Source organism: Mercurialis annua, linkage group LG2 (genome assembly GCF_937616625.2).
Source record: "Mercurialis annua linkage group LG2, ddMerAnnu1.2, whole genome shotgun sequence".
Lineage (NCBI taxonomy): Eukaryota > Viridiplantae > Streptophyta > Magnoliopsida > Malpighiales > Euphorbiaceae > Mercurialis > Mercurialis annua.
In genome coordinates this window covers 51,443,702-51,463,838 of record NC_065571.1, presented here as the reverse complement: position 1 = coordinate 51,463,838, position 20,137 = coordinate 51,443,702, and the positions used below count along the sequence as shown (strand labels likewise).

At 35.9% G+C, this 20,137-nt stretch overlaps 5 protein-coding genes across 9 annotated transcripts; 3 read left to right on the top strand and 2 right to left on the bottom strand.

Moving 5' to 3' along the window:
• Positions 1 to 1,045: 1,045 nt before the first annotated feature.
• On the top strand, positions 1,046 to 3,877 carry LOC126667881 (protein IQ-DOMAIN 6). The gene is made up of 5 exons (XM_050360997.2): positions 1,046 to 1,496; positions 1,573 to 1,818; positions 1,906 to 2,133; positions 2,254 to 2,367; positions 3,046 to 3,877. The coding sequence occupies exons 1-5, from the start codon at positions 1,431 to 1,433 to the stop codon at positions 3,733 to 3,735; spliced, it is 1,344 nt and encodes a 447-aa protein (XP_050216954.1). The 5' UTR covers positions 1,046 to 1,430; the 3' UTR covers positions 3,736 to 3,877.
• A 154-nt stretch (positions 3,878 to 4,031) lies between these two features.
• Positions 4,032 to 6,596, bottom strand: LOC126667880 (cytochrome P450 711A1). Of its 2 annotated transcripts, none has more exons than XM_050360995.2 (5): positions 6,160 to 6,596; positions 5,682 to 5,834; positions 4,772 to 5,558; positions 4,566 to 4,661; positions 4,032 to 4,478 (listed from the first exon to the last, which is right to left on the bottom strand). In XM_050360995.2, exons 1-5 carry the CDS (start codon positions 6,390 to 6,392, stop codon positions 4,149 to 4,151), a joined length of 1,599 nt encoding a protein of 532 aa, XP_050216952.1. In that variant the 5' UTR covers positions 6,393 to 6,596; the 3' UTR covers positions 4,032 to 4,148. The 2 variants fall into 2 exon arrangements, with proteins under 2 accessions (XP_050216952.1, XP_050216953.1); XM_050360996.2 differs by having other exon boundaries at positions 6,267 to 6,596.
• Positions 6,597 to 6,731: 135 nt separating this feature from the next.
• LOC126667882 (heat stress transcription factor A-2) lies at positions 6,732 to 8,519 on the bottom strand. Of its 4 annotated transcripts, none has more exons than XR_008790055.1 (3): positions 8,022 to 8,512; positions 7,177 to 7,934; positions 6,732 to 6,952 (listed from the first exon to the last, which is right to left on the bottom strand). XR_008790055.1 is itself a non-coding variant. In XM_050360998.2 (3 exons), the coding sequence occupies exons 1-3, from the start codon at positions 8,328 to 8,330 to the stop codon at positions 7,004 to 7,006; spliced, it is 1,020 nt and encodes a 339-aa protein (XP_050216955.1). In that variant the 5' UTR covers positions 8,331 to 8,519; the 3' UTR covers positions 6,732 to 7,003. The 4 variants fall into 4 exon arrangements, 2 of the variants coding, with proteins under 2 accessions (XP_050216955.1, XP_050216958.1); XR_007638305.2 differs by having other exon boundaries at positions 6,732 to 7,077; positions 8,022 to 8,510; XM_050360998.2 differs by having other exon boundaries at positions 6,732 to 7,077; positions 7,298 to 7,934; positions 8,022 to 8,519.
• A 6,443-nt stretch (positions 8,520 to 14,962) lies between these two features.
• On the top strand, positions 14,963 to 16,369 carry LOC126668700 (uncharacterized). The gene is made up of 3 exons (XM_050361882.1): positions 14,963 to 15,533; positions 15,609 to 16,055; positions 16,131 to 16,369. Exons 1-3 carry the CDS (start codon positions 15,008 to 15,010, stop codon positions 16,367 to 16,369), a joined length of 1,212 nt encoding a protein of 403 aa, XP_050217839.1. The 5' UTR covers positions 14,963 to 15,007.
• A 24-nt stretch (positions 16,370 to 16,393) lies between these two features.
• On the top strand, positions 16,394 to 19,020 carry LOC126668699 (serine/threonine-protein phosphatase 7 long form homolog). The gene is made up of 5 exons (XM_050361881.2): positions 16,394 to 17,181; positions 17,254 to 17,334; positions 17,390 to 17,816; positions 17,900 to 18,265; positions 18,373 to 19,020. The coding sequence occupies exons 1-5, from the start codon at positions 16,457 to 16,459 to the stop codon at positions 18,565 to 18,567; spliced, it is 1,794 nt and encodes a 597-aa protein (XP_050217838.1). The 5' UTR covers positions 16,394 to 16,456; the 3' UTR covers positions 18,568 to 19,020.
• Positions 19,021 to 20,137: the final 1,117 nt, after the last annotated feature.

The following is a 20,137-nucleotide window of genomic DNA, read 5'->3' as shown; positions in this document are numbered from 1 at the left end:
GCGGTTTGGTGTAATATTTATATCAAGATGATTTTAAGAAATGTTATTCCATCAACTCTTTTTTTTATGAGAAAAAGGTTATTTATGTCCGTAAGGTTTGACTCGAAGATCAAATAAATCATCAACGTCTAAAAAGATTTAAATATACCTCTAATATTTTAAAAATTGAATAACTAAACTCCCGATTTTTACAATAAGGCCTAATGTCTCATTTATGAAATAAAATCAGGGGCTTATTGTTCATTTTTAAGATGTTATGGGCATTTTTGAATTTTTTCAGACGTTAAAAGTTCACTTATTGACAAATTTTAGGGATATAAATGACCATTTTCCTGATTTTTATTAATAGTATTGAGTTTGAAACATAAGATAGAGTAATTTAAAATACTGAAAATGTTTCTTTATCTTGACTAATTATATCCAGTATGATTTGAATTAATCGGAACAATAACTTCGGACATCCGACAGATGATATTTGTGAAAAAAACATGTATTCGATCATCATATTATTATTATTTTTTTGTCATAATCATATTATTATTCAAATAGCAACAATAAAAGATGTGTATACACTTAATTTTCGAAAATCAAGATCCATGCATGATTTGAAATTTGACGTAAATAGTAATTAATCCCAATCCAACCCCTTGGTAACCACTCCAAAGTTCATTTGGCTTTAGGGGTAAATACAAACAAACAAATGCATGCGTCTACATTTATAATTTTTGAATTCAAACTCCATTTTGGCATTTTTGCAAGTACTGCTAATCTCAACAATTAATTTTGAAATATTGATATTGAAAATTGTAATACCAAATTGTTACTCCATATTTATATGCAAGAAAACCAAATCTTGACATTACTCACTAAACAAAAGATTGTGTTGTCGGCATGCTTTCAGGCTTCTTTTATTTTTCAATTGTAAAATTTCAAAAGGATTTGAGCCTTTTCATGAACTATGACACAAAAAGTACAATTGGAGGGGCTAATTTCGAAATAATTTGGCAAAGTCGGGACCAAAAAAAAAAACAAAAGAATCTCACAGTACTCTCTAGACAATCGAGCGGGACGAGTCCTTTGTTCTTTTGTAGTATTTGAATTTCAAAATACATCAATCAAACGGCACTTTATTCTCATCTCATCTCAGTCTTACCCATTAACCCATTAACCCACCCATTTTCACCCACTAACCCACGTCTCTCTCTCTCCTTTATCTCTGATTTCTCACGACGTTTTCGGTTTTTAACTGCTACCCGTTTTTCTTTTTCATTACAAAGCTTCGATCTTTAATAATTTTTCTCCACCATAGTTTAGTAAATTTGAGCTCTTGTCTCTTCAAGATTGGTTCTTTGTCTGATATTTATCCACTATTTTGTGGTGGGTATTAAAAAAAAGTTCGTTTCTTAGAAGTTCGAGTTCTTAGTTCATCAATGGGTGCATCAGGGAAATGGGTGAAATCTCTTATAGGTCTCAAGAAATCTGATAAAGAATACAATGTAAGCAAAAATATAAAATATTTGTTTTTTTTCTTTGTTTAGTGTGAAAACTGAAGGTGACTGTTAAATTTGACAGGAGAAGATGAATGGTAAAACCAAGAAATGGAAGCTATGGAGAGGCTCTTCTGGTGATCTGGGTTCTTCATGGAAAGGCTTTAAAGGGAGTCAACGAGCAATGTCTGAAACTTCAGGCTCTTCACCAATGGCTGATGCTTTTTCTGCTGCCATGGCCACTGTGGTTCGAGCTCCTCCTAAAGATTTTAGGGTTTTAAGGCAAGAATGGGCTGCCATACGCATCCAAACCGCCTTCCGTGGATTCTTGGTAAGTTTATTCTCTTCTAAGAGCTCAAGATCTGTTATTATGGTTTGATTTGTGGTGGTGAAGTTTTGTTATGTGAATATATTGTAGGCAAGAAGGGCTTTGAGGGCATTGAAAGGAGTAGTGAGGCTTCAAGCTTTGGTTAGAGGTAGACAAGTGAGGAAACAAGCTGCTGTGACACTTAGGTGCATGCAGGCTCTTGTTCGAGTTCAGGCTCGAGTTAGGGCTCGTCGTGTGCGAATGTCCATTGAAGGACAGGCTGTGCAGAAAATGTTGGATGAACATAGAACCAAGGCTGAGCTTTTGAAACAAGCTGAGGTACTTATGATTTGATATGTTTTGTTTTGCTGATTGTTAATCTCAGCTCTTTTAGATTTCATTTGTGTTGCTATAATTGGTTTGGTTGAGAGTAAATTTTTTTTGTTGTGATGATTTTAGGAAGGGTGGTGTGATAGCATGGGAACAATGGAAGATATAAAGACTAAGCTACAAATGAGGCACGAAGGTGCATTCAAGAGGGAAAGAGCAATTGCATATTCTCTTGCTCAGAAGGTAAACTTATCTTCAAGATTTTGAGGAATTGAGTCATGGCTAGGTTTATAACTGAGTCGAGCTAACTCGCGATATTCGGAAAATATTCATAATTTGACTTCATGTTAATCGAGCTGAGTTCGAATTCTGGCTTACTCGTGAGTTATTCAAAATTTAACTCAATGTTAACTGAGTCGAGTTTGGATTTGAGCTAACTGTGGAGTCGAATTCAAATATCAAAATACTTTGCGAGTTTAGATACCTTGCGACGATGTTGGTCTAGTTGAGTTTGGATTCGAGCTACTCAAGCTGACCGTGGAGTTGAAATCGAATATCGAAATGCTCGATTCAAAGAAACTCGCATGCCTAATTTAACTTGGTTTTATCTAGTCTTTTTTAATCTTTTGCAACTATACACATTTACAATAGTACTCTCTAATCTATATACTAAAAAATTTAATTTTAAAATTTGTGTACATGTACATAATTGAGTCGAGTTAGATTCTCAAATATTCTATCGAATGCAAACTCAAACTCCTAAAAAGTAAAATTTGATCAAACTCAAATAGTATCTATCTTTGAATTTTAAAATTCACTCGCTTCGGCTCAGTTACATCCTATTCTTAGCCAATGAATTGAAGAAAGTAGACTTTTCATGCAAAGCTTAGTATATTTTACTAACTTTGCTTGATCTCTCAGCAATGGCGATCCAACACTAGTTCAAATGCTCGAGGCAATAGTTCAGTGTCAAGTTTGAAGAATAACAAGTTTGATAAGCACAGCTGGGGATGGAGTTGGCTAGAACGGTGGATGGCAGCCAAGCCATGGGAGACTAGATTATTGGAACAATCTCTCAATGACCCTTCTGATACAACTCCACCACCAAAATCCTCTGCAGCTTTACTCGTCCCCAAACATTCAAATTCCTCCGAAAGAAGCTTAGTAAAAGTGAGAAAAAACAATGTCAGCACAAGAATATCTGCTAAACCACCTATGATGAATGCTACAACTCGCTCATCGTCAAGTCCGAGTTCTGAATTTCGATACGATGAGAGCTCAGCTTCATCTTCATTTTGCACTTCTGCAACACCAATTTCAGGTTTAACATCAGATAGAACAGAGGAGAGTGGTAATAGTAGGCCAAACTATATGAATTTTACTGAGTCAACTAAGGCGAAGAGGAAAACGTATAAACAATTGTCTAACAGAGTTCAAAGGCAATCCATGGATGAGTTTCAGTTTCTCAAAAAGTCTGGTGTTTTCTCTAATGGAGACTCGAAAAGTAGTGCAGCTTCTGATCCTGCTTCTGTTAATATGTCTAAGCCCCTCGGCGTGCCAACGAGAATGGAGAAACAGTTCAGAGAATTGGAGAATCCTTTGTATGATTAGATGGATTCTGATTCAGGAAGTTCAACCACTTGTTGTTCTGTTATAGAGTGTGAATTAGTTAGGATTGTTTCTGCAGTTATTTTTTGTGTTTTCAGAATGTATTAATTTTTGCAAGATATATAAGTTTTCTGTATTTATCTGAGTTTTTTTTGCTTCTGAAAATGGTTTTAAAACTCCTGAACCACTATATTTATGGCCTATTCTTACTAAAATGTCGATGTTCTAGTTTTTGTTTCGGTAATTTTGATTTCAACATTTCTTTTTCCGTGCTACGGCATGTGTTTCATACAGTGACATTGCTCAAAAAATATACTTCTTTATTTAGATGATGTAACTTTTGTAAGCAAACATGGAAATTAATAGTTGATTGCATCAAACGGATGACTCTAAAGCTTTACAGAATAATTCATGTATTAGTTTCTTTTTAGGACTCTAAGCTTAACACCATGTTTGAAGTTAAGAACTATGCCGAAATCGAGTTCCAGAGGTTTTTCCATGTTTGGGGAATGTCGAAATACGTATTTTCGGTATAGATGTATCAAACACAGCTTTATTTCTTGCAGGGAAAATTTCTGGCCAATGCAAGCTCTCGGTCCGATTCCAAATGGTATCAGAGCATAAGGATGCCTCCGCTTTTCCTCTTCGCAATTCGGATCAAATCTCTCTGGTTTGAATTTCTCTGGTTCTGGGAAGTTATTCGGATCTTTTGCTAAAACTCCAAGTGCTAGCCACACCCATGTGCCCTGTTTAAAACAAAAATGTGTCATTCAATGAGCATTTAATAGTAATCCCAACATTTTTGTTTCAACATTCTTGTTTTACATTCATACCTTTGGAACAAGGTAACCTCCTATCTCCACTTCTTTCGACGTCTCTCTCGCGACTAATGGCGAAACTAAGTAGAATCTCATGGCCTCTTTAATCACCTGAAAAATTATAATTTTTCCAGTATGTTACATATCAAAATGAAGAATAGAATTGTTATATTATGATTTCAATGATGATTCTTTTACCATTTGAAGTCTATGAAACTTGCCTGATCAAGATACCGGAACTTGGTTTGAAGATCGTGGGCGGTTGGCATCTGATCAGGTGGACCAAACCCATCAATTTCTGCAAGTAACTTTTTCTCAACCTCTGGATGTCCAGAAACTAAGTAAACAGCTGAAGATAATGTGAATGATGTCGTAGCTGAACCGGCAAGAAGATGCTCATATGTAACTGCACTAATATAATCTGGAGTGAAAACGTTTTTCGACACAGTTTCAGACTCTCTTGCACTTAATATGAGCGATAACAAGTCTTTTGAACCTCGGTTTTTGTCTTTCGTTCTCTTTGCCACAATTTCATCCAGCTTACCACTTAAATTATTATTAGTTCTATCCACTTTCCAGTCCATAGTGCCGGGAATTCGCTTAAGAATCTGCCGAAAAGGCTCCTGCAGGATAGGAATTAGAAGACCAACAATAATCGAAAAGGAACCAGATAAGTCCATCTTAAGCTGAGTTGTTGAGTAGACATGTTGGTCGATGAACTCTGAGACTTCTTTTCCGTTCTTTTGGTAACGGGTATTGTTGGATGATTCGGAGACTGACTGTGGCTTAGAAAGTCCGAAATCAACACCAAACGCAGCTTGTCCTATTACATCTGAAGCCAGTTTGAGAGAGAGATCGGATAAAGTCACGTCTTCTTCTTTGCTGACGGATTCAAAATTACCGGTAGCTGACTCGATAAATGATTGCATAGTGGGTATTAGGCTGGCCAAATGTGATGGCTGGTAAACTGATAATATCGTGTTTCGCATGGTTGACCATCTTGAATCCCTGCAAATTCGAGTTTATACCGAAATCATTCTTAAAATCTAATACTAATAAGATCAATTGGGAACGACTCGATCGATATTAAAAGAAATGTTAGTTTTAACAAGAGTTGTGCTTTTTACTTACTTGGTGAAGAAGAGACCTTTTTGATGAAGTGGTGAAGCTGCAATTGGAGAAGGAATGCTTCTGTTTGAAATGTCTTTGAATTTCTTGATTCCAACTTCTTTACAAAGCTCTGCATCTGCTACTATTATTAATGGTTGTCTTCCCATATGAAACCTGCTCATCCCAGCCAAAAATCTCTATGTTCACAATTTTTAATCAAAGTGGTCCAGACATTCAACAAAACCATGGGGATTACATAGCCAAATATAAAGTTTCTTATTTTCAGAAAACCTTTTGAAAAAGTCGACAAGTTTCCGTGCAACATATATTTAACCCCATATATATTAAAATTTCAAGGGAGATCATTCTTTTTCTCTTGATTCCTTTCCACACACAAGAAAAACCCTTATTTTAGAAAAAAACACAGATTATTATTCCCAAATCACAGACATAACAAAGAACAAATAAAACAAATTGAAGTTTGAAGCAGAAAACTAACCTGAAAATAGGACCATATTGCTTAGCAAGAACAGAGAAAACATCAGGACCATACTTAGCAAGTAAAGGAAGATGCCCTAGCAGAGGGATTGAAGGAGGGCCTGGTACCTTCCTAACACCCCAATAAGGCTTATACAAGTAACCCAATAAAATCGCCAAACCTGTGAAAACTACAGTAAAACTGGCACTTTTAGTAAACAAAACTTCTTTAATTACCTCAATATCCATCATCATCAATCTTTCAAATATATTTCTATTTCAGATGGAGAGAATGAGAAAAATATAGAGTTGTTTTTATACACTTTCTTGCAAGAAAGTTGATCATGATGTGGGGGTTGACAAACATTAAAAAATGGGCAAATAAGCATCTTTTTGAGCTTCTGTTTTTGTCCTGATTCTAATATTTTCAACCATTAGATTGATACCATTTTATCGGTTTTTATCAAATTTTAGGACAAGAGCCATGATCTGTCTCTGGTTTTTAATATATTCAAAACACTTTTGTTTTTGTCCATGTGGTGCAAAGGATACATTCTTTAACATGGGATGATTTTTGTCCTTATGCAACAGAAGAACAGGAATAATAATTCATTAATATTTTATAGTCTTGCTCAAATGATCAAATACTATAAAGTAAGTCAAAACTATATAGTAGTAGTAGATTCTAATGTACAGCAAAAGATTGCACAACAGAGCTATACAAGCAAATCTACATAAAACTTGTAATGACTCGGCAATAAGAGTTGATGACCGAGTCGAGTCGAGTCCCTATGAATCTTCATTGGCCGGTCCGCCTGCAAAATGCACCATAGAATCAAAACAAAAACACACAATTCTGCAACCATTTAGAAACAGTATTGAAATCCAAATTCATTAAAGGATACAGAGGAATTTGAGTATCTGTTGGCCTTGCTGCAAGCTGTGTAATAAAAACAACATTCCAAGTTAAAATCAAACCAAACAACAATATTGAAAACTTATTGAAATCAAACCAAGATCCACACTCATACGGTCATACCCTTATAACCGAGTTGCAGAGACCAGCTCAGTACAATATGACAAACACTTTTTTTATATGTTAAGCCATGGCTTTGACCTTAAATATTCCATTTTATCAACTAGTTCTTGTAATTCCTCACCCCAATCATCAAACTCAAGTTCTGGTTCGTCGTTGCCAAGAATTTCTTCATCATTCCCATCATCATTCAGCAAATCCTCCCAAATTATCTCATTAACATTACTATTCGATTCCTTGTCCAACTCAGCTGACAATAACGTGTCAATCTCAGCTCCCAACTCTTCATCAGTACCCAATTCCTCTTCTTGCAAATTCTCCACACTTGGACTTGCAGAAAGCCTCCGCTTACGCCCGATTTCGACACCCGGCACTTGTCTTCTCCGAGCACTCATCTGAGAAAATTGCTGAATAAACAACGGATTGTTCATAGCTTTCGCAAGAAAATTGATCATTTGATGCTGTTTTTTCTCAGTACTCATTAACCTCTCCTCCATTGAAGCAATAAGCTCCTTAGACTTCTGTTGCTGCTGCTTAAGCGTTACGATCTCCACCATTAACACGTTTCTATCTCTTCTAAGCCTCTCAACTTCACAATCCAATCCAAACTGTCCTAATTCAACACAAGATCCTCCGTTTTGCTGCTGCATAGTACTCGAAACGTTTCGTCTCCTCTTGATACTCTTCAGAAGCTGCCTCTGCCCTCCTAAGAACCCTTCATTTGCAAACTCCCAACGGTCCGGATCAATCTTTCTGAAACCCTGCATCACACAACAATAATTATCATAATTAGTACAAGATTATGTAAGTGATCACCATTAAAGACTGAAACTTTAATGAATACTTACGTAAGTATTAAGCTGACGAATGAAGCTGGAGAAATTATTGTGCTTGAAGAACTTAGGAAGCAGAGTAGTAGAGAATTGATGAGAATCCCAAACAATGAAGCTGTTACGAGCTCGACTCCATGAAACCACTGAGTCAGTTGATGGGTCCTCTACCATTTCATACGTCTTTGTAAGAAATGGAGGTGGGCCCATTTCGTGTAAACCCTCCATTGGTCGAGGAGAAAAGCTTGAAGATGATGAAGAAGAAGTGCTGCTAGCAGCAGCTACAGTAGTAATTTCTTCTTCTTTCACTGTTATTACTCTCTCCATAGATTTTTGCTTTGCTTTATTTAGTTATTGTTTTAAGGATTTGGTCGAGTTTCAACTAAATTGAAGCACAATTGAAGACGAATTTATTTCATTTGCATTGCAATCAAATGGAGAGGAATGTTCTAGAAAGTTCAAATATGGTGGCCATTTTAGAAGTATCTATCAGAAGAAGTTTCTGACTCTTGTCCGGTTTCGGACAACGAAAACGTTCTAGAAATTTCTGCGTTTTGCTGGAAAGATTACAGAGTGCCACGATGAGCATTGTCTCGTCCGCAGAAGATATTTTGTTTTATGTGGGCTTAGTATGAATTCCAAATTGGGCTGGATTTATAAACATAAATGGGCTTATTAGGTGTTTACCTAAAATAAAAAAATAATAGGAAGTACTACCTCAGTGTAGAAAAGATATTAAAAATACTTCAGGATTTTTGTCTAATTATTTTTGTACTCTACGTGTCAAAATATTCAGAATTTTACTCTCACATTAATGACAGCCTCTCTCTCTCTCTCTCTCTCTCTCCTATGGTTCTTTTCTCTCCATTTTTGTTCCCTTCTTCTTCATTATTTCTCCGCCATCACCTCCGCCATCACCTCTGCCATCGCTCCGCCGTCGTATTACCGTCGTTCCATTATTATTTGAGATTTAAATTATCGATTCTGTAATTTTTATGGTTTACTTTAACTTACAGACCTAAAAAATATCGATCTTACAATTTTTTAGTTTTCAGATCTAAAAATCTGTAGAAAAAACGATTTTCATCTGAAAAAAATAATTTTCTGCAAAAAAAAAAACGATTTTCTGCGAAAAAAAAGTGTCTGATTATCATATCATTATCACTACATTATCATGTCGTTATCATAACACTGCAGAAAATAAAAAAATTTCTATAAAAAAACGTTTGATTATCATACTGTTATCATAACATTATCATGACGTACTTTATCATAACAATATATTATCATAACATTATCATGACGTACTTTATCATAACATTATATTATCATAATATTATCATGACGTACTTTATCATAACAATATATTATCATAACATTATCATGACGTACTTTATCATAACATTATATTATCATAATATTATCATGACGTACTTTATCATAACAATATATTATCATAACATTATCATAACGTACTTTATCATAACTATATCATAACATTTTAATATACCTTATCATATTATTATCAAAGGGTATCATATTATTATCATCAAATTTATCATACTGTTATCATAACGTTGTTTATCTTATTATCATAACTGCATCACATTATTATCATAACTTTATCACACTATTATCATAATCGTATAATGTTATGATATTGATATGATAACCATCATACATACATGTTAACGTTAATGATACCGAAATGATAATCAATCACTTTTCTTGATACTATTATCATAAACCTTATCATACTATTATCATAAACGTATAATATTATGATACTGATATGATAATATTATGATACATATATGCTAACGTTAATGATACCGATATGATAATCAAGTATTTTTTTGACAATTGTTTTTTACAGTGTTATGATAATGATATGATAATGTCATAGTGATACCGATATGATAATCAGACGCTGTTTTCTGCAGAAAATCGTTTTTTCTGCAGAAAATCGTTTTTTCCATTATAAAATCGTTTTTTATGCTATTTTTTAGATCTGAAACTGAGAAAAATAAAGAGCAATTTTTATTGATCTGAGAATTAAAAAAATCGCAATGATCACCACAATTTAAGAAAAAAATCGCTAAAACTAAATATGGAAGAACGGTGGATCGATGGCGGCGAGATGGCAGATCGACGGCGGCGTGATGGCGGAACGACGGCAGATCGATGAAGGAACAACGGCGGAACAATAGAAAAAGAAGAAAAGAAAATGAAAAGAAAGAAGAAAATGGAAAAGAAGAAGAAGAAGAGAGAGAGAGAGAGAGAGAGAGAGGAAAGAGAAGAAATCAGAGAACAATAAAAAATACACGTGTTAAAGTAATAAAATAAATATTTAGAGTAAAAAATAATATAAAAGAAGTATTATTATAATAAAAAAAAGGTTTAGAGTAAAAAAAATAAAGGTGCTAAAAAAATGAGGTATTTTTTCTATCTTTTTCTTGTTGAGGTAAACATTACTATTATTTTAAAAAATGGAGTATTTTCCCTAATTTTCTCAACATAAATACTTACTACAAAATAAAAAAAAGGTAATTTACACAAATTCCCTAAAAGTGATTTTGTCTAATATTTTTACCTCAACATTTTTATTTTTGCAGTAAACTCTCAATAAAATAAAAAAAATTTACAATTCCCCCATAACCCAATATTAGCTGTTTTTATAATATCATTGGACAATTATGCCTCCTTCATCAAAGAGTGCCAGAGAAGAAATTGGAACAAAACTCTCTTCTCTCTAATATCAGTTCTCTTCTCTCGATCGATCTACGGAACCGTCTTGGATACCAATTCAGGTGTTAAGATTCAATGTTTAATTATGTTTATGAATAATGGCGTGATTCTCAATGCAGTGGATGTCATTTGAAGTAGCTTTTTCCGTTGAATCAAATTCATATTTAGGAGTTTTGAAGAGGATTCCGGCGAGACGACAGCAGTGGTGGTGATGGGAGGATGGACAGGAGTAGATTTGACGGCGGGAAACATCACTCTTATTGACATGGTCAGAAATAAGCAAACGGCCAAAAAATCCACCGGAGGAAAAGCTCCACGTAAGTTGTTAGCAACAAAAGTAGCCAACACGTCCGCTTCGGCAACCGGTGGAGTGAAGAAGCCGCATAGATTCAAACCCGGAACTGTCACACTATGTGAGATCCGTAGGCACCAAAAGAGCAATGAGCTTTTGATCCATAGGTGCCGATTGTTTTGCTTACAGTGCTTTTTAACGGCAGTGTTGTTTTGGCACAATTTAGACACCAATCTCTCTAAACTGTATTTACTGTCAATTTAGACTTTCGCTTGTTTTTGCTTGTCTTCATGCTTCCATTATTATTCAGTGGCAGGGAAGTTGGTATTACTGGTTTACAACAAACACTGTTATAGTTATGGCCACAATTAATTTCTTTCTTATGATGAAACAAAATAAATTAGTTATTTTGTACCAAAACTTCAAAGTCTGAATTCAAGAAAGACCAAAGTGAATGGACCCAAATTCATGATTTTACCATTTTACAAATTAATTTAAATAATTAAACTAATATACTATATTTGTTTATTTTAACTATTTTTATTATCCCCCTATTCTAAAGTCATCTTAAAAGTTTGTATACTTGAATTTTATTTAAAAAGTTTTTTTGGAAAATAAACAATGGTAATATTGAACAATTTAAAGTTGATTTCAGGTTTATATTAGGTTGATAACAAGTTAAAACAACTAATATTTAAATATTGCAATATATTTTTATCTTAATCAATTTAAGCACTAATTTAATTTTTTTTTTCATACCGATTGTGTTGCGTTTATTTTGGCGTTTGATGAGAATTTGATCCAGAACCGACTAATTATGGCAGATTAATTATGATTGTAAAGAGCAGCAACATAAATTTTATTAAAAATTGATTTAAGTTAGTTCAGTTGATATAGGTTCACATCAGGTTGATTTTTGGTTTTATAGACTGTCAAAAACATTTCATTTAAAAAGAGATATTCAATTTGTATATTACTCTCAAAATTCTCTCAATATAAAATATCAGTTAGCTAGACAAATTTTATTAAAACTTGAATTAAGATAGTTCAGTTGATATAAGTTCACATAAGGTTATCAGGTTCACATTAGGTTAATTTTCGGTTATATAGACTATCAAATACATATTACTTAAAAGAAATATTCAATTTATATATTACAAGCCTATTTTTTTAGTAGTATGTATGTTTTTGGTTTTTAAGATTTGTAGTAGTATGAATCATATTTGTAAGATTATGCAATTGTTTCATTAAAGAAAATAAAAAGAGCGTGCACTTGTGATCATTTATGCTTATTGTTGGTTACTTTGACTAATCCACTAAATCTCAAAATTCTCTCAATATAAAATGTCATTTAAGATTGTAAACAGCAACAAGACAAATTTTATTAAAAATTAAATAAAGATAGTTCAGTTGATATAAGTTCACACCAGGTTAATTTTCGGTTATATAAACTGTCAAATATATTTTGAACAAAGGATCACTTTACCCCCTCATCTTGGCACAAAGTATCAAAAACGTCCAAATTGAGAAAACCGGATCACTTTTACACTGAACTTGTTAAAACCGGTACAAAAACACCCCTTATGCCGACGTGGCACTTAATTGGAGAGTGGGTTTCTAATTAAACCTAATTTACTCTAATTAATCACACTCAAACACTAATTAATAACAATTAAACTCTAATAAATCTAGGGGCCTTTTTGAACTTTTATCCAAAAAAAAATAATTTTTTTTCTTTTTCCGGCGAGGAGGACTTCCTCCTCGCCGGAAGTCTGTTCTTGAGAGAACAGACCGGCGAGTTCTATTCTCTCAAGAACAGACCAGATCTGTTCTTGAGAGAACAGATCTGGGTCTGTTCTCTCAAGAACAGACGGCAGTCTGTTCTTCAAGACCCATGGGTCAATTTTTTGACCCATGGGTCTGATTTAATGTGTAAAAAATTTTAATTTTTTTTATTAAAAAACATAAATTTTAGGGATTAATTTGGTATATAAGTAAAAGTTGGAGGATTAATTTGTAATTTTACGTTTGAAATTAAAAGGATGAAATTGTTATTTTTTTAAATTATTAGGTATTAATTTAAAATGTTTAAAAAAAATTAGGACTATTTTAAACTTTTTTCAATCAAAAACCACCTTAGAAAACCAAAACCCCTATTAAAACCGGAGAGTGAGGTACACTCTCTAGGGTGAGAGTGGGGAGGGGGTTTTTTGTACTAAATTTGACAAGTTCAGGGTAAAAGTGATCCCGTTTTGTTAATTTGGACGTTTTTGATACTTTGTGCCAAGTTTAGGGGGTAAAGTGATCCTTTGTTCCATATATTTTACTTAAAAGCAATATTCAATTTGTATATTATACTAAATCTCAAAATTCTTTCAATATAAAATGTCATTTAAGATTGTAAATAACAGCAAGACAAAGTTTATTAAAAATTGAATAAAGGTAGTTCAGTTGATATAAGTTCACACCAGGTTCACATCAGATTGATTTTCGGTTAGGGTTTTTGACGGATCTGTGCCTACGGGCTTTTAAAAATTCCATTTTAGTGCCTGTGTGGAAATTAATTCCACATTTGTGCCTGGGTCCACGTCATCCGCGATTTAATATTGCGGATGACATGGCAATCCGCGATATTAAATCGCGGATGATGTTAAGTTAGGTTAATCTGTGGATTAACCTAACTTAAATGCCATCCGCGAATTAATTTCGCGGATGGCATTTACAGATTCCCTGCCATTGGCAGGGAATCTGTTGACCGTTGGAAGCACAGCTTCCAACGGTCAACAATTGAATGCAATCCGCGATATTAAATCGCGGATTGCATTCTATAAAATGGGGGCTCACAACCCTCATTTTTCTCACACCAAACAAATCTCTCTCAATTATAATGTCTCAAGCGGCGGTTTAGAGCGGATTTTATTTTTATAGCGGTTCGATTAGAAATTTATTTTTGAAGAGTTTTATTATTTTGGCACTATTGGAGGAGGACTACAAGAGGTAAATTTACTTTTCATTTTTTATTGTTATATTAAATTAGAAAAAAATAGATTAATATAACTTAAATGTTAGGTTTTTAATTACTATTTATTAAGTAATTGTACGTTAAAAAAATACGAGGTTTTAGTATAATATGTTATATTTTTCAATTAGTCATTGTTAGCAAAAATGTAGGTGTTATTATAGTTTATTGAGAAATATTAATTTAGTGAAATATTAATTTTTTAAAAAAATAGTAATAATTGTGAAAAATGACAACAAATAGTTTACACTATGAAAAATGAAAAAAAAATATTGCTAAAAAAATAGACTTTATTTAATGAATTTGAAAAAATGCTAAAATAAGTTGGATGTATATTTATTTTGATAAAATTTGTAGCAATAACGACTATGAACCTATCGTTTGTGATATGGTGCAATGGTCGTATGGTAAGCTCTCCGGCTGGAGTAGAATACCAGGGCGGCCGTCGGGTGGATATGCCAATTATTGATAGGATGAATTTTGAAGAATTGAGAAATATTTGTATAAGGGCAGTCGCTACGGACTCGGAAGTGGAGATTACAAAAATCTACTTTCGGCTTCCAAAAATTGAAAGTGGTCGTATTGTCTCCTACTCGTTGTACTCAGTAGAAAACAACGAGCATATTTTTGGAATTTTGAGAGAGACGATGCGGTACCGAGGGCTTGATACTTTAGAATTTTACGTCGAGTATCGTACTGTCATTTGTCACGATGTCTCTGTGGATCAGTTGGTTCTGAGTGAATCGAGTGGGTCGGAGATAGGGAGTGATGAAGATGAAGATGATGAAGAGGATTTTTTTGGTTGCGAGGAAGAGGCAGAAAGCAAGAGGATTGCAATGATCATGATTCTGGAGAAGACACAGTGTACCAATCGCAACTCCCAGAAGGTTTTAACCATGTCAATTTGGATGATTTGATGTGGCACCAGAATCTGATGAGAACCTTATGTGGAATCCTGGGATGGAGTTCCAAGTTGGGATGATCTTCCCAAATCGTGCTTCTGTTCAGGCATGCGCTACTGCTTATTCTGTTGAGAATGGGAGGGAGCACAAAAGTCGCCGGACAACCAACTATACTGTTGTGTTTGCATGTAGGTATAATCCTATTTGCAAATGGTGGCTGCGTGCAACTCTGCTTCAAGCAACTCATACGTGGACATGCACAAAATATATCGGGCCGCATACGTGCAATGAGCTGGTGCCAAATGCTAATCATAGAAATTTTGGGGCACGAGAAATTGCGAAATACGTGCGGAGGGAAGTGATGGAGCAGCGTGACATACGCGTTAATACCCTTATTGCTGGCATTTGGGATGAACATAGAGTGAGACCTCCATATAAAAGAATGTGGTATGCAAAGGAGAAGGCAATTGCTTCTGTTTACGGGGACTGGCATGAATCCTTCGGATGTATCAATGACATAATGCATAATATGGTTCACGTAAATCCGGGCTCATTCTGGCATGCGGAAGGTATGTAATCATGTTTAACGGTGAATTAAACATTTTATATTCTAACTCTAAAACTTTCTATATTATTTGGCGTAGGCGATGATGTTTACATTAACGGGATGCTTCAGCCGAATATTAGAACGTTCGTTAGAATGTTTTGGACTTTTTTTCCGATGGTTGCTGGATTTCGATTCTGCAAACCTGTTCTGTTTGTCGATGGGACCCATTTGTATGGGAGATACAAGATGACGATGTTGATAGCGTCAGCGATAGATGGAAACAGCCATATAATGCCAGTAGCGTTTGCAATTGTGGAATCAGAAAGTACTGAAAGTTACGAATATTTTCTCGGGCATTTACGGGAACAGGTCATTCTTGGACGGAAGGTTTCCATTATTTCTGATCGCCATGCTGGCATTTTAGCAGTTCTGAGGCGTCCTGAATGGGCTGATGTTCCGCACAAATTCTGCATAAGGCACTTGGCCAGTAATTTCAATACTCACTTTAGGGACAAGTCGTTGAAAAAATTGATGGAGAAAGCAGGTATTTTTTCGAACATAAGATTGTAGTTTGATAATATTTTAATGTGCATTTACATTGATGTCAAATAATGTGTAGGTCGGGCATATCAGAAGAAAAAATACAAAAGATATATGGAAGTCATGAGGATAAAAAGCCCAGAAGGTTATGCATGGTTAACCGACGAGCATCGACCGAAAGAAAAATGGTCAAGGGCCCACGACCATCGAGGACAGCGCCACAACGTGATGACAACAAATTATGCCGAGTCGGTCAATGCGACCCTAAGGAACATTAGGGGGCTTCCAATTTCATCAATGCTTGAGACTTTAATTTAACATTTATATTTAACGTTTTATGTTAACACAATCTAACTGCATCTCATTTCTTATTGACAGGGGGAGTTGAGACCATTGGGATCGCGTATGAGTCTTGGACTTACGCCCTTCGACAGTATCCATCCTCGTATCCGAGAGGGGGTCGTACAGACAGGGTTGTCTGGTTTTATAGAGATGAGACAGTATCAGGTAGATATGTCTCTGGTGACTGCCTTAGTGGAGAGGTGGAGGCCGGAGACCCATACCTTTATGTTACCTGAGGAGGAGTGCACAGTCACACTACAGGACGTTGCCATCTTGACAGGACTGCCTGTAGATGGATTTGCAGTTATCGGAGGTCCACAGCACGACTACCAGGGCGTCGGCGTAGCCCATTTGGGGAGAGAGTTAGAGTTGAGCGGGACGACTTCTGGTTCTTCGTGGGTAGGGACTAGGTGGTTATTCGAGCAGTTCCGTCATTTTCGAGAGTTAGACGACGACGTTTCAGATATGGAGGTGGAGTGGGCTGTTCGGGCGTATCTCTGGGCCGCTTTGGATGGGCTGTGCTTCACTGATTTGAACAGTGGACATTTGGGGTTGAGGATTTTACCACATTTGGAGGATTTGGAGGATCAGCGATCCATCAGTTGGGGATCAGCCGTGCTTGCCCACCTGTACCACGAGCTTTGCATTTGTTCTATGGCTTCACAGCACAGACGTAACATCGGTGGCGCCCTTTGGATTTTGCAGCTTTGGGCTTTTGAGCGTTTGACGCCGTTACGTCCCCGTTATGCTGCGCTTCCCATCACACAGCATCTTCCTTTAGGCGACAGGTATTTACTATAACGTTTAATTTTATTTGATAGTTATATATGAATTTGACATTTAAATTTTTTAATTGACAGATGGGCGGGCCCTAGGGAGCGTCGGGTCCGAGGGGCCCCCAGACACGATTTGTCTTACTTTAGACTCTTGCTTGACAGGCTGCGTTATGGTGATGTAAGTTTATTTTTTTTTACAATACTTTTCATTTTAATTTAGTTTATGTTTTGACCTAATTCTTTCTGTGCAGATTGTTTGGCAGCCATACACCGACGATCTCCTCAGATCCATACCCTCCCAGTACCTTGCGGGTTCAGAAGTTTGGCGTGCTCGGGTACCCTTGATTTACTACAACATTGTGGAGTGGCACCAGCCAGATAGAGTATTGCAGCAGTTTGGGCTTATTCAGCCTATCCCTCTGGCCCCAGTGCAAGATCACCGCCTCCATTCCCTCCTTTACAAGAGCAGCAACAACTACATGGAGATCCTCGGGTATTACGTACTGATTTGGCTCCACAGGGAGTCACATGTCGTTGGCGGTTACCGTTTTGAGCGTCCACCACACTACCATTCCCAGTACATGGAGTGGTATCGGAGACACACCCGGAGGTGGATTACCTGGCAGGGTGCAGCTGACGGTTCGAGTGTACGTAACTTTTTTTTTTACAAATTTACAATTACATTTTCTACTTTCTATATATTTACCGATTACTGTTTTCCCTTGTATAGCGTGATCTGGCGGAGATGGTCCACGTCCGGAGATCTAGCCGTGACTCCATAATTGGGTCCGCTGCACGCAGTTCACAAATGGCGTACATGGAGGATCGTCGGGATGTCACTCTTCCACCGCCTGAGCCAGCAGTCCCGGCATTTGTACTGCCTCCTCTCCCTCCTTTGACGGTTGACTTGGATTCCATTCACGGTCGTCGTAGACAACGGCCTACACCACGCCAGCCTCGCCAGCGGCCAGATCAGCCTATACCGCCCCCTGTGTACTATCATTACGATGCAGGAGAGAGCTCGCAGACACGACAGAACTATTGCGGGCCTACTCAGTTTCAGGGTGACGGTTCACAGTTTCAGCAGCACTCGCAGGTATTGCGTACTTTATTATGTTATTTTGCATAATAGTTTCACTTTATTTTAAAATACAAGTTAATAAATGTTGATTCTTATATTTTTAATTTTATTCTTTAACACAGGTCCCTCCGATCTCATCGTTTCCGGTACCACCGTCATCCGGGCCGTTCTTTTACTCCTCTGAACCGACGCCGTATACCACTCCTCTGACAGAGCCGGCTCAGTATCGACAGGCTACACCACCCCCATTTCAGGCACCTCAGCATGGTCAACCTTCTACCCCCTCTGATCAGGGTTACCGGCCCGTGTTTTCTTGACTCGATCAACCGTCAGCGTCACATTCGCGTCCCTCCCCTTCCACCCCGGTCGCGGATCCGTCGCAGATGTTTTTTTCGCTATCAGAGGCTTGGTTGAACAGTCCAGGTCTCGGGGAGGGGGGCTCTTTCGAGGCGTTACAGTCCGGTAGTATTCAGTTTTCGGGTCCGTCCTTCAGCCTCCTTCCGCAGTCACAGGAGGCACCGACTACTGCACCGGCTGCAGATGATCAGGAGCTATCCCTAGACGATGATCACGAGAGCGAGGGCGCGCCAGGTGACAGACCGGGTGATAGACAGTATCGCGATCTTACTGAGAGCAGTCTGCGCCGCAGGCAAGATATGGGGTACGATATGAGGACTCAACTGGAGAAGAACACTAGATATCGAGATTATTTATGATTTTGTTGTTTTTGTAGACACTTTAAATTTTGTAATCCTACTTTATTTTATCGACTATTCCGTATTATTATATCGTTCATCATTTCATATTGTTTATGCAAATTGTAATTTTTGTATAAACTAGTAAAAACAGAAAAAATAATATACAATGCTAACTAAAAAACGGTTTTTATATTTTATTAGAATTTTAACAAAAATCTAAAATACGGAATTTATTCAAAAACGCTAACTAAAACAATTTTAGTGATTTTATAGTAATTTTTTTTTTAAAAATAAAAATAAAATGATTGGGTAAATAATACTCAATCATTGTCTCTCTCCAATGATTGGGGAGACAGAGATGCAATCCGCGATTTTATATCGCGGATTGCATCTAATTCGGTTAATTACTCAGAATTGAGTAATTAACATCATCCGCGATTTAATATCGCGGATTGCCATGTCATCCGCAATATTAAATCGCGGATGACGTGGACCCAGGCACAAATGTGGAATTAATTTCCACACAGGCACTAAAATGGAATTTTTAAAAGCCCGTAGGCACAGATCCGTCAAAAACCCTTTTCGGTTATATAAACTGTCAAATATATTTTACTTAAAAGCAATATTCAAATTGTATATTACACAAAATCTCAAAATTCTCTCAATATAAAATGCCATTTAAGATTGTAAAAAGCAGCAAAACAAATTTTATTAAAAATTAAATTAAGGTAGTTCAATTGATATTGGTTCACATGAGGTTGATTTTCAGTTATATAGATTGTGATATATATTTCACCTAAAAGAGATATTCAATTTGTATATCACACTAAATCTGAAAATACTCTCAATTTAAAATGTCAGTTAATATTGTAAAGAGCAGTAAAACAAATTTTTAATTAAGATAGTTCAGTTGATATAGGTTCACACCAGATTCACATTAGGTTTTTTTCGGTTATATATAGTGTCAAATACATTTCACTTAAAAGAGATATTAAATTTGTATATTACATTAAATCTCAAAATAGAATCACAAATACAAACATATAATCAGTAAATAAAACAAACATCGTAAAATTAACAAAATCTAAAACCTAAAAACTGAAAAATGAAATTGGAAGCAATACCTTAAATAAACTAAAAAAAATTCAAGCTTAAATTAAAGTTACATTAAATTTACATCAGGTTGACA